The sequence below is a fragment of the Pogona vitticeps genome, chromosome 2 (genome assembly GCF_051106095.1).
Source record: "Pogona vitticeps strain Pit_001003342236 chromosome 2, PviZW2.1, whole genome shotgun sequence".
Taxonomy (NCBI): Eukaryota; Metazoa; Chordata; class Lepidosauria; order Squamata; family Agamidae; genus Pogona; species Pogona vitticeps.
Genome location: NC_135784.1, coordinates 30,191,764 through 30,205,694, shown reverse-complemented (window position 1 = coordinate 30,205,694; position 13,931 = coordinate 30,191,764). Strand labels below are relative to the sequence as shown.

Genomic DNA, 13,931 nt, shown 5'->3' with positions numbered 1-13,931 from the left:
GATTTATACATATAAAACTCCCTTCCCACTCCAAAGTAGTGTTGAAGGAGGCTTAAAACAAAGTTAAGCCCAAACATTCAGGTTTCAGTGATGGCTGGGACTGCATTTGCAGAATTAAAACTAATCTGCCCGTTGAACCCATTCCTAGAGAGATCTGAACTAGCCACTGTGACATATGCCTTAGTTCTTGGCTGGATTACTATATGCATTTAGTAAAATATCTAGTTTCAGCTGAATCTTAAAATAGCCACAATAGTAATGCCTTAGTCCAGAGATGACAACATGTAGCCAGTGGGCCGCACACAGCCCCCCACAGGCCCAAATGCAATCCCAGTATACTCATTTTAATTACTGGTTTTTTATTTTAAAAATGCTCATAATTTTTTAAATATGAGCATTTATAACTGATAAACCCAACAGTGGTTTATCAGTTAATCCTAATAAGCAAGCAGACAGCAGATGCGCCTTTACATATCCTGATCTAAACCTGATTAGAGTAGTCACTGTAATGAACTGGGGCCTGAACCAAATTACTATCACAAAACAAAAATCATAGGTCTATCTATCTATTAATTATGACACCCACACTACTCAAAGGTCTCTGGGTGGCTTACAACAATTTAACTACAGTAAAAAAGATAAAACAATAAATACAATTAAAAATGACATGAGGCATACATAGTTTATTTATTTATTTTATTTACACCCCGCCCATCTGGTCTTCCGACCACTCTAGGCGGCTTCCAATACATAGACGGCTTCCAATACATAGATAAAAACATACAAATATACACAAAGAAAAGAGGAGTGATCAAGGGTTAACTGGAGGAAAGGCCTGCACAAACATCCATGTTTTTAGTTGGTTTTTGAAGATACCCAGCAAGCGGGCCGCACAAATCACTGGAGCGAGATTGTTCCAGAGGCGAGGAGCCACCACTGAGAAGGCCCAGTTTCTAATTCTTTCCTTATGGGCCTCTCTCGGCATCAGGCTCCTCAGCCTCACCTCCTGACTCACGTGGGTGATATGGGTAGACCTTGGTGGGAGTAGGAGTTCCACCAAATATCGAGGTCCTAAATCGTTTAGGGCTTTATAAGTCAGCATTAACACTTTGACCCCATTGTCATGGTCAGACCACTTCCTGGTCAAGTTCAGTCTATTAGCTTCTTCTTCCCTCTGCAAGGGTGGGGGATCGATTAAGATGATCCGCCCCCGGAGACTAATGGATCCGGATGGTTTCCTGAATGCTCTGGGGGATTATCCGTCTGATATGGTCGGCGCTCCTGTTGAAGCTCAGGTCACCCTATGGAATAGGGAGATGACCCGGGCGGTTGACACGATTGCGCCTAAGCGCCCTCTCCCTGCTCGCCGAGCCCAGACAGCTCCTTGGTATACTTCTGAACTGCGGGCGATGAAGCGAGAGGGGAGACGGCTGGAGCGCAGGTGGAGGAAGTCCCGCTGGGAATCCGATTGAACACGACTTAGAGCCCATTATCGGGCCTATTTCGTGGCAATACGGCTGGCGAAACGGCAATATTTCTCCAGCCGCATTGCTTCCTCAGAATGTCGTCCAGCAGAGCTGTTTCGGGTGGTCCGGGATCTTCTTCAACCGGGAAATCTGGTGGAGGTCCCGGACTGCTCATCAGCTCGCTGTGACGAGTTTGCTATTCATTTTGAGGAAAAAATCGCTCAGATTCGCAGTGGGCTGGACTCCACTGTTACTGCAAAATCGGAAGATGTGTCCAGTGTGCCGTGCTTAGGTCAAACTTTAATGGATGAGTTTCAATTGTTGAGACCCGAGGATGTGGACAAGGTGCTTGGATCTGTCCGTTCTACCACCACGCTGCTCGACCCTTGCCCATCTTGGCTAATCGGAAGTTCTGCCAGGGGGGTTCGCACCTGGGTCCAGGAGGCTGTGAACGCCTCTTTGAGAGAGGGAGTGGTCCCTACCGCCTTGAAAGAGGCGGTAATTCGACCACTCCTTAAAAAGCCTAACCTGGACCCAAGGCTGGTGGTTAACTACCGACCAGTGGCAAACCTCCCTTATTTGGGCAAAGTGTTGGAGCGGATTGTGGCCGGGCAACTCCAGGTGCTGTTGGATGAAACAGATTTTCTGGATCCATTTCAATCGGGTTTCAGGCCGGGTTTTGGTACAGAGACTGCCTTGGTCGCCCTGTATGATGACCTTTGCCGGGAGAGAGACAGGGGGAGTGTGACCCTGTTGATACTCCTGGACCTCTCAGCGGCTTTCGACACCATCGACCATGGTGTCCTTCTGGATAGGCTGGCTGGGTTAGGAGTTGGGGGCACTGTTTTACGGTGGTTCCACTCCTTCCTAGCTGACCGTGTCCAGAGGGTGGTGCTGGGGGACAGTTGCTCTGCCCCATGGCATTTATGTCATGGGGTTCCTCAGGGCTCGATACTGTCCCCCATGCTGTTTAACATCTACATGAAACCGCTGGGAGAGGTCATCAGGAGGTTTGGGCTGAGGAGTCAGCAATATGCTGACGACACTCAGCTCTACCTCTCGTTTTCCACCAATCCAGGTGAGGCAGTTTCTGTGCTGAACTCGTGTCTGGACCTGATAATGGACTGGATGAGGGTTAATAAATTGAAACTCAATCCAGACAAGACGGAAGTGCTGTTAGTGGGTGCTTCACCGGACAGGTTGGAGGGCCATTTCCCTGCCCTGAATGGGGTTACACTCCCCCTAAGGGACAGGTCCGCAGCCTGGGGGTGCTCCTGGACCCCAGTCTAACTTTGGAAGCCCAGGTGGACTCGGTGGCCAGAGGCGCCTTCCTTCAGCTGCGGAAATTATACCAGCTGCGGCCCTACCTGGACGAGCGGAGTCTCATGACAGTTACACACGCACTGGTAACATCTCGTATAGATTATTGCAATGCGCTCTACGTGGGGGCTGCCTTTGAAGACGGTCCGGCGACTGCAACTGGTCCAGAATCGAGCTGCGCGGCTGGTGAGTGGTGGAGCCGCTAGAGATCACATCAAGCCGATTCTGTTCAATTTACATTGGTTACCAGTTGCTGCCCGAGCCCAATTCAAAGTGCTTGTTTTGACATATAAAGCCCTAAACGGCTTGGGCCCTGGATACTTGAAGGACCGCCTCCTTCCATATGAGCCTACCCGGCAGTTAAGATCTAGCCAGGGGGCCCTTTTGAAAGAGCCATCCCTCAAAGAGGTAAGAGGGATGGCTTGTAGACAAAGGGCCTTCTCGGCAGCTGCCCCTAGACTATGGAACGCCCTCCCAACTGAAATTCGTCTGGCGCCAACGTTGATGACATTTCGGCGCCAGGTCAAAACCTTCCTGTTCCAGAAGGCTTTTAATTGAAATAACAACTGTGGGTCCTGATGATGGCAATTCTAATTGTATTTTAATTGTATTTTAATTGTATTTTAATCATTTTATTGTATTGAATTTTTAATTATTGTAAGCCGCCCAGAGACCTCTGGGTAGAGTGGGCGGCATATAAATTAAATAAATAAATAAATAAATAAATAAGTCAATGCGGAACCGAATGGGCAGCCAAAGCAGTGCGGCCAGAACAGGAGAAATATGTTGGTGTTTTCTCACTTCACTAAGGAGTCTGGCTGCCGCATTCTGCACCACTTGGAGTTTCCGGATTAGCCTCAAAGGTAGCCCCACATAGAGCGTGTTACAGTGATCTAAACTTGAGATTACGAGCGCATGCACCAAGGGGGTGAGCGCCCCCACATCAAGATAGGGTTGCAGCCGGCTATCCCCCAAAGGTGGAAGAAGGCAGTGCGGACCACCAACGGCACTTGCATTTCAATTGTGAGCGCCGGGCCCAGATGGATCCTCAGACTGCAAACTCCATTCTTTGCGGCCAGGGCCACCACCACCCCAAATGAGAGAGAGTCACCCAGACTGCCAACAGTGGGGTCACCCACCCTCAGAACCTCCGTCTAGTCTGGGTTCAGCCTCAGCCCGTTTTCCTGCATCGATTGCAGTACGGTCCCCAGGCAGTGCTGTAGGGACAGAGTGGCATCACTTGCAGTTGGTGAAAAGGAGATGTAGAGCTGGGTGTCATCAGTATATTGATGACACGGTGCCCCACACCCCCTGATGACCCCACCCAGCAGCCTCATATAGATGTTAAACAACATTGGGGAAATGATCAACCACTGCGGAACCCCACAATTGAGAGTCCACGGGGCCAAAACACTCTCCTCAAGCTGTACTCTCTGGGGGCTGTCCTCCAAGAAGGAATGGAACCAGGCAAGAGCCAAGCCACCGATTCCCAACTCAGAGTGCCTCCCCAGGAGGATACCGTGATCGACGGTATCAAAGGCCGCCGAGATGTTGAGGAGGAACAACAGAGATATTTTACCCCTGTCGTCCTCCCTCAACAGGTCATCATACAGGGTGACCAATGCTGTCTCTGTACTGTGGCACGGCCTGAAGCCTGACTAAAATTGATCCAGGGCATCTGTTTCATCCAAATGTGCCTGAAGCTCGTCAGCCACCACCCTCATGAGCACATTGCTAATGAAAGAAACATTGGCAACGGGCCTATAATTGCCAATTTCATCCGCCGGCGAATTAAGTTTCTTTCTTATGGGCCTAATGAGTGTCTACTTGAGGGCAAAGGGAAACCTGCCCTCAAGAAAAGACCCATTAATTATTGCTGTGGCCCATTCTGTTGTTATCGGCCTGGCTGCTTTGATTAGCCAGGCCGGGCAAGGGTCAAGGGAGGAGGTGGAGGCTCAAAAGCGATCAAGCACTGTATCCACAGTATCTGGCATCACAGGCTGAAAATGAGCGCTGGACATCTCAGCTCAATTCAATGTATTCAAAAAAGGAAAGAGCTCCCGGCGGATGGCCTCCACTTTAGATTTTAAAAATGCTGCAAACTGGTCTGGTGAAAAACTAGGGGGAGGCCCGTCACTCAGACCAGTTCCGGTTAGGTCACGTACTATACAGAATAATTCCGCCTGCTGGTTGGAAACTTCGCTTATCCGGTTAGCGAAGTATGCATGACTAGCAGCCTTTTCCTTAGTAAGGTAAAGGTTAGTAGCGACCCTGACAGCTATCCACCTATGCTCTAGCCATCTCCTAAGCCGCTTCATCACTCAGAGGTCCTGGCTAAACCAGGGTGCAGGTCGAGCTCTGCGGTGGAGAGGGCATTTAGGCACAATCGTGTCTATAGCCCTGGAGGCAGCAGTGAACCAGCTATCTACCAGAGCCTCGACAGGAGCGCCAGCCAGGTCAGCTGTAACCCCTCTCATGGCATCCTGGAATCCAACAGGATCCAATAGCCTTCGAGGGCGGACCATGACAATAGGTCCCTGCTCCTGCAAGGGGGGAGAGCCACTGTGGGGTTACATTTTATTAGGTAGTGATCTGACCATGACAAGGGGACCAACACGAGGTCAGTCACCATCAGACCACACTCACTCCAATTGGTCGAAAAAAAACAGGTCTAACATGTGACCACCCACGTGGGTGGGGCCGCTGACATGTTGGGACATGTTCAAGGAAGCCATGGTTTCCAAGAACTCAAGAGCTGGCCCTGAAGTCTCTGCCTCTGCATGAATGTTGAAGTCACCCAAAACCAAAAGCCTCAGGGACCCCAACACCACTGCGGAGACAAAGTCAGCCAGCTCCAGAAGGGAAGTGGCTGGGTCGTGGGAAGTGCGGTAACCCAGCAAAATCCCAATACCATCCCTGGCCCCAGTCGACACATGGGGCGCCTCAAGACCTGACTTTACCACCGAGGAGTGCCTAGTAACCTCCAAGATGGATTTATAAACAATGGCTACTCCCTCCTGCCCCTCCAGTCTACCTTGGTGCTGGATGGCATAACCAGGCGGGCAGATGAGAGCCGGGGGGGGACCTCCTTCCCCGGTAATCCATGTCTCGGTTATGCATGCCAGGTCTGTGTCCTCCTCCAGGATAAGGTCGTAAATCACCTGGGCCTTGTTGGACACAGAGCTGGCATTCAACAGCACCAACTTTAGAATGGTTCTCTTGCTACACTCCATCCTTCTTCAAAATTGCTTTTGTATTTTTAAGTGGTTCAGATATGCAGATCCAACGATGTTTTTGGCTGCATTTTGAAGAACTGGCTTCTATGTCTTTGGGATCATTGAGACAAGCACAGGATGACCCATCTCCGATGACATCCAACCTACAAACCAAAATGTAGTCAATGGAGCTCAGTTACTTGGAATTGGGAAACACACACACGCACACACACATACACAGAGAGAGAGAGAGAGAGAGAGAGAGAGAGAGATGGGAATAAAGTGCCATCCCTGCTATATTTCTTATATACCTGTTGGTGAACTGTTTATACTGAATAATGGATTCCTACCAATTTATCCTAGAAATATTGAAGTGCCTCGTTTCTTCTAGCTAAATGGGGACTTTAAAATATCATATGCTGAAATATTTATTTTATATACATTCATCCTAAAATACATTTATCTCAGCATTTACTTCTGTCATACTATCGTAGCACCATTGAGAGTGTCCTAACCTATGGCATTCTGGCATGGTTTGGGAGTAGCTCTGTAGCAGACAAAAAAGCTCTACAGAGAACCATTAAAATTGCCCAGAATATCATCGGGCTCCAGCTACCAACCCTGGATGACATCTTCACATCTCGCTGTCTAAGGAAGTCACACAGCATCCTGAGAGACTCTTTCCATCCTGCTTATAACTTTTTTGAACTGTTGCCGTCTGGCAGAAGATATAGAACAATTAAGACTCGGACCACACGTTTTCTGAATAGTTTTTATCCCAGAGCTATAATTGCACTTAATAATGAACTTAAAGACCACCAGTAGTGAATAGTTAGCTGGACTGTGTTACTTGGCCTGCGGCGTAGATATTTGTATTTTTAGTGGGGGAGTTTTAGTGGGTGGGGAGTGTTTGGGGAATTTTATGTGTCTGCATGTGTCTGGTCTCTGGATGTCTGTGAATTTCATTGTATGGGTATACAGTACTGTGTATATACTTACAATAAACAAACAAACAAACAAACAAACAAACAAACAAACAAATAAAAACCTTCAGCTTCATTTGAGTTACGACATTTAATTCAAAATTATTTTCCTCGAATAAGCAGCTGCCTCAGAAACAATGATATGAAGAGTTGCCCCTCAGAAATATCTCAATTTGAGGTGTTACTGCTGAGGATTAAATGATAATAAAGACTCACCTTGCATCTTCTCCATCCTCCCATTCCCAGCTTTTATCATTCCGCCTCGTGAGACCTATCCAAAAGGCTTCTTTGCCTATTTGACGTTTCAAAAAAGCCTTTAAGTACCAAAAAAAGAGAGAGCGATATTGATGTCAGAACACCAAACTGCTGGAGTCACAGGCCAACTACATTATAACTCAACATAGGGTTGTTAATTTTCTTCATCAGTGAGGTTTACGAGATTATACTGTTTGATCCTTCCAACTATACAGTTCTATGATTCTGGGATCCTTTATACACATAGGTATCAACATTATATAAAATTTTAAAGCGAAAACAATAAATACTTTATTAAACAGAGTTTCTGCTTTCTTGGACTGGGCAGGAACTAAGAGTTAAACCATGGCCACAGAAGGATAGGAAGTGATGTATGCAATTTTAAAAGAATGAAGATAAAATAAACATCTTGGCGGGATCTTTTGCATTTAAATTGAGAAAGCTTCTTATTAATGACAGATGGAAGAAACAATGGAGTAGCACGGGTTGGCAGCAGGTATTGCACCCCCTAACCCTTGGACCTGCCACTGCTGCTGCCCCAGCCAGGGGCTCACACAGCTGCACTCAGCTCCATCCACCAGCATCCTCGATGCCCCCAGCCTAGCCTACGTGGCTCCAGCTGTCCATCAGCAGCCACTGCCACCACATCTCCTCTACCAATCCTGGAAAGGGGTGTCAGACAGAGGCAACTGGCTTGTGCTCCTTCACAAGGCAATCTACTCCCCATTGTTGCCCAGTGCCGCGTTCAACAGGCAGAGAGGGAAGCCATGGTGGGAGGGAGGGAAGAAGAGAGGACAGATAGATGGAGCCACCTGAGACAGCCCAGTGGCAAGACAGAGTGCAGTGGGCATGAAAGGGCAGCAATTTTGGGTCCCCTAAAAATTTTGCACCCAGGACAACTGCTCCTGTAGGGGGCTCCCCATGTCAGGCCATAGGGGATGAAAATCAAAAGACAGACAAGAGTCAGAAGTAAATGGTGACAGAAATAGGGTCAGAACCCTGAGTGCAGTTTTTCATTGAGTGTCATGTAGAGATGAAGAGAACTATTATAAAAACTATTGCAAAGAAATATAGGAAGGCAAAAGGAGAAGAGATCTCTTCCATTGTCATTAGTAATTTTTATTTATTTATTTATTCTTTTAAATTTATTATTATTACACTGTATTGGTTTATGTATGTATATTATTGTTACTTTTTTGCACTATATATGATTTATTAATTTTTGTTGTTGTTGTTCATATTCAGTTATATTTTTCCCCTCTTCCTCCCCTCATTCCTTTTTCTCCCTCCCTTCCCTTTTCTCTTCTCTTTTCTTTTCTTGGTCATGGAATGGAAGGCCTGCCCTCCCAGCGAGGGGTCCCAAAACATCTCGGTGGTCACGGGTAGGGGGAGATATCGCGTTGGTGCCATCCCTGCTCATGTTAGAAGAAGAAGGGACAGATGCTTAATACCTGTTCATTGTTCTGAGACGGTGTCCAACCCCCAGTATCGAGGTAGCCAGATCAGTCAGCCCTCCACTCTACGCCTGGTGTTGTTGAATGCCAGGTCTGTATCTAACAAGGTCCAGCTAATCTACGACCTCATCCTGGAGGAAGATGCAGACCTGGCCTGCATAACTGAAACATGGATTGGCGGAGAGGGGGGTCCCCCCTAGCTCTCATCTGTCCACCCGGTTATGCTGTCCAACACCAGGGTAGACTGGAGGGTCGGGGGGGTAGTAGCCATTGTCTATAAATCCACCTTAGAGGTAGCTAGGCGCTCCTCGGTGGTAAAGCCGGATCTTGAGGCTCTCCACGTGTCGAGTGGGGCCAGGGATGGTATTGGGATCTTGCTGGGTTACCATGCTCCCCGTGACCCAGTCATTTCCCTACCGGAGCTGGTGGACTTTGCTTCTGTGGCACTGCTGGTTCCCCGAAGCTATTGGTTTTGGGGGACTTCAACGTCCATGCGGGGGCAGAGACTTCCGGGCCAGCTCTTGAGTTCCTGGAGACCATGGCCTTCTTGAACATGTCCCGACATGTCAACGGCCCTACACACGTGGGTGGCCACAAACTAGACCTGGTCTTTTCCACCAACGGGAGCGAGAGTGGTCCGATGGTGACTGACCTCGAGTCGGTACCCTTGTCATGGTCGGATCACCACCTGATAAAATGCACCCTCAAAATGGCTCTGCCCCCTCGCAGGGAGCAGGGACCCATTGTTATGGTCCGCCCTCGAAGGCTACTGGATCCGATGGGATTCCAGGAAGCCATGAAAGGGGTTACGGCTGACCTGGCTGATGCTCCTGTCGAGGATCTGGTCACTGGCTGGTTCACCTCCGCGGCTAGTGCCGTAGACATGATCGCTCCTAAACACCCTCTCCGCCGCAGAGACCGCCCGGCGCCCTGGTTTAACCAGGATCTTCGGGCATCGAAGCGGGTCAGGAGACGGCTAGAGCACAGATGGAGAAAGGACCCGACAGATTTCAATTGTATAGCTGTCAAGGTCGCTACTAACCTTTATCTGGCTAAGGTGAAGGCTGCCAGTCAAACATATCTCACTAACCGGATAAGCGAAGCATCCAATCAGCAGGCAGAGTTATTCCGTATAGTACGTGATCTATCCGGAATTGGTCAGAGTGATGGGCCTCCCCCTAGTTTCTCACCCGACCAATTTGCAGCATTTTTTAAATCAAAAGTGGAGGCCATCCGCCAGGACCTCTCTCCTTTTTTGAATACAGTGAGTCGAGCTGAGATATCCAGCGCTCCATCTTGCCCGGTGATTTTTGACTCCTTTCAGCCTGTCATGCCCGATACTGTGGCCAGGGCGCTTGACCGCTGCCATGCCACCACCTCCTCCCTTGACCCTTGCCCGGCCTGGCTAATCAAGGCAGCCAGGTCCTTAACAACGGAATGGGCCACTGTAATAATTAATGGGTCTTTCCTTGAGGGCAGATTTCCTTCTGCCCTCAAGGACACACTCATTAGGCCCATTAGAAAGAAACCTAGTTTGGCGGCGGACAAAATTGGCAATTATAGGCCCGTCGCCAATGTTTCTTTCTTAAGCAAGGTAGTCGAGAGGGTGGTGGCCAATCAGCTTCAGGCGCTCCTGGATGAAACAGATGCCCTGGATCCATTCCAGTCAGGCTTCAGGCTGCGCCACGGTACAGAAACGGCATTGGTCGCCCTGTGTGATGACCTACTGAGGGAGGCCGACAGGGGCAAATTGTCTCTGCTGGTCCTCCTAGATATCTTAGCGGCCTTTGATACCATTGCCCACGGTATCCTCCTGGGGAGGCTCTCCGAGTTGGGAATAGGTGGCTGGGCTTTGGCCTGGCTCCGCTCCTTCTTGGAGGACCGCCCCCAGAGAGTACAACTTGGGGAGAGTGTCTCGGCCCCGTGGAGCCTTAATTGTGGGGTCCCACAGGGGTCGATCATCTCCCCAATGCTGTTTAACATCTATATGAGGCCGCTGGGTGGGGTCATCAGGTGGTGTGGAGCATTGTGTCATCAGTATGTGGATGACACGCAGCTCTACATCTCCTTTTCATCTACTGCAGGAGATGCCGTTCTGTCCCTTCAGCGCTGCCTGGAGACTGTACTGGAATGGATGCAGGAGAACGGGCTGAGGCTGAACCTGGACAAGACGGAGGTACTGAGGGTGGGTGCCCCCACAGTGGGCGATTTGGGAAACTCCCTCATTTTTGGGAGGGTGACCCTCTCCGCCAAGGATGGGGTCTGCAGCCTGGGGATCCATCTGGACCCGGCGCTCACTATGGAATCCCAGGTGGCGTCCGTGGTCCATACCGCCTTTTTTCATCTCAGGCGGATAGCCCAGCTGCGATCCTACCTTGATGTGGGGGCGCTTACTACCTTGGTGCATGCGCTCGTAATCTCAAGATTAGACCACTGTAATGCGCTCTACCGCGGCTACCTTTGAGGTTGCTGCGGAAACTACAGGTGGTGCAGAACGCGGCGGCCAGATTACTCAGTGGAGTGAGAAAATACCAACATATTTCGGCCACTTTGGCCGCACTGCATTGGCTGCCCATCCGATTCCGCATCGACTTCAAAGTGTTGATGCTCACGTATAAAGCCCTAAATGGTTTAGGACCTCGATACTTGGCGGAACGCCTTCTCCCACCAAGATCTACCCGTGTCACTCGTGCGAGCCAGGAGATGAGGCTGAGGAGCCTAACGCCAAGGGAGGCCTGAAAGGAAAAGACTAGAAATCGGGCCTTCTCGGCGGTGGCTCCTCGTCTCTGGAACAATTTCCCTCCTGAGATTCGCGTGGCTCCCTCGCTGGGTAGTTTTAAGAAACAATTAAAAACATGGATGTTTAGGCAGGCCTTCCCAATAGATAATCCCTGATGACTTTTCCCTTCCCCTATAGCTCTCCTATTATGTTTAGTATCTTTTGTTATGTAAATTGGTTTTTATATGTATATTATTGTATTATTCTTTTTGATGTTAGCCGCCTAGAGTGGTCCTAACACGACCAGATAGGCGGGATATTAAATAAATAAATAAATAAATAAATAAATAAATAAATAAATGAATGAATGAATGAATGAATGAATGAATGAATGAATGAATGAATAAATAAATAAATAAATAAATAAATAAATAAATAAATAAATAAGAAAACACATGACATAAAAGGGGAATTCAAGTCTGGATTAGGAATGCTGAATGGCCAAAAGGAATGGATGCACACTATCTGACCAGGAGAAAATAAAGAGATGGTGGAAATAGTATACTGAAGACCTATACAGAAGGGATGAAAGGAGGACAGATTCTTTTGAAGAGAAGGCCTATGATGAAGAACCTGTGATTCCCAAAAGGGAAATAAAAGCTGCTTTGAAAGCATTAGGAAGAAATAGATCACTGGAAGTAGATAGAATACCTATGGAACTGTTTGCAGCGACAGAGAAGGAATCTGTCAAAATCCTAACAAGAATATATCAACAAATATGGAAAACAAAACAATGGATCACAGACTGGAAATGCTCGATATACATTCCAATCCCTAAAAAAGGAGACACCAAAGAGTGCAGTAACTATAGGAGATTGCTTTATTTTCTCGTGTAAGCAAAGTGATGTTCAAGTTATTGCAACAAAGATTTTTACCTTATATGGAGCACAAGATACCTGTTGAAGCTTTAAAAAAGCAAAAGCAAAGCATGCTGCTTATATACCGCCCCATAGTGCTTCAAGCACTCTCTGGGCAGTTTACAAGTTAATTATGCAGGTTACACATTGCCCCCCCCCCCCCCCCGTGAGCTGGGTACTCATTTTACTGACCTCGGAAGGATAGAAGTCTGAGTCAACCTTGAGCCGGCTACCTGGGATTGAACCCCGGGTCGTGAGCACAGTTTTGCCTGCAGTACAGCAGTTTAACCACTGCGCCACAAGGCTGACATACGGCACTTGAGATCTCATTGCAGATATCCACTGGCTACTGGAGTGCACCAAAGAATTTCAGAAGATCATTAGTCTAAGCCTTTGACTGTGTATATCATGAGAAATTATGGGTGGTTCTGAAAGAAACAGGTGTACCTCACCACCTGATTGTCCTGATGCACAATATGTATTGTGGACATAAAGCTACCATTAGGACAGAATATGGAGAGACCGAATGATTTCCTATAGGCAAAGGTGTCAGAGAAGGGTGCATTTTAATCCCCTTATCTGTTTAATCTGTACACAAGACATATCATACATAAAGCTGCTCTCAATTCAGATGAAGGAGGAGTGAAAATTGATGGAAGAACATCAACAATTTAAGATATTCATATGACATGATCTTACTGGCAGAAAGCAGCAATGACTTGAAATGACTGCTAAGGGAAGTGAAAGAAGAAAGTGCCAAAGCAGGACTGCACCTGAACATGAAGAAGACAAAAATAAGACAGAACAGAAGAACTACACAATTTTATCTTTGACAAAGAAGAAATTGAAATAGTTTCATATTTTATATACTTTGGTTCAGGCACCAATCCGTTTGGAGACTGCAGCCAAGAAATCATTAGACTGAGACTAGAAAGAACTAGAAGAGATCATCAAGTGTAAGGATGTGTCAACTGGAGATCAAGGCCCAGATAATCCACACTCTCATATGCTCGTGTATGGATGTGAAATCTAGACAGTTAAGAAACCTGGCAGGAAAAAAATGGATTTGTTTGAATGCGGTGCTTTGTGTATGCCCTGGATTGCTAGAAACACAAACAAATCAAGCCTGAATTCTCTCTGGAGGCAAAAATGTTGAAGCTGAGGCTGTCCTACTTTCGGCACATGATGAGAAGCCAGGATTCACCGGAAAAGACAATAATGCTAGGAAAGGTGGAAGGCAGCAGGAAAAGAGGGAGACCAAATATGAGACGGACTCAAGGTTCCCTCTAAGATCCACAGATGTTCAGGTGCACAAAGCTGCATCAGAGCTGCTCATGGGCAGTTGGCAGCCAGATTGTTTACTTCCTATTTCAGATGAAGCCCCACCCCTCCACACACACCCAAGGCGAGGCTTCTGTTTAGTGGAAATGACAATTAGATGGGACATTGAATTGGCTGACTCCCTAAAAGAAGTCACAGACTTGAGTCTGCAGGATCTGAGCTGTTGAAGACAGGACACTTTGGATATTGCTCATTCACAGAGTCACTATAAGTCAGAAGGGACTTGATGGCACATAACAACAACATAATGTCTGAGCATGG

At 47.7% G+C, this 13,931-nt stretch overlaps 1 protein-coding gene across 6 annotated transcripts in view; it reads right to left on the bottom strand.

Annotated features, from left to right (window-relative positions):
- Positions 1 to 668: 668 nt before the first annotated feature.
- LOC110071027 (uncharacterized) overlaps positions 669 to 13,931 on the bottom strand; it is a 41,982-nt gene continuing 28,719 nt past the window's right edge. For all 6 annotated transcript variants that reach the window (XM_078388712.1, XM_078388715.1, XM_078388716.1 and 3 more), the window contains 2 exons: positions 7,201 to 7,298; positions 669 to 6,165 (listed from right to left, as the gene is read on the bottom strand). In XM_078388712.1, the coding sequence (XP_078244838.1) occupies positions 6,009 to 6,165; positions 7,201 to 7,298 (255 nt within the window). In that variant the 3' untranslated portion in view covers positions 669 to 6,008. The remainder of the gene's footprint in view (positions 6,166 to 7,200; positions 7,299 to 13,931) is intronic.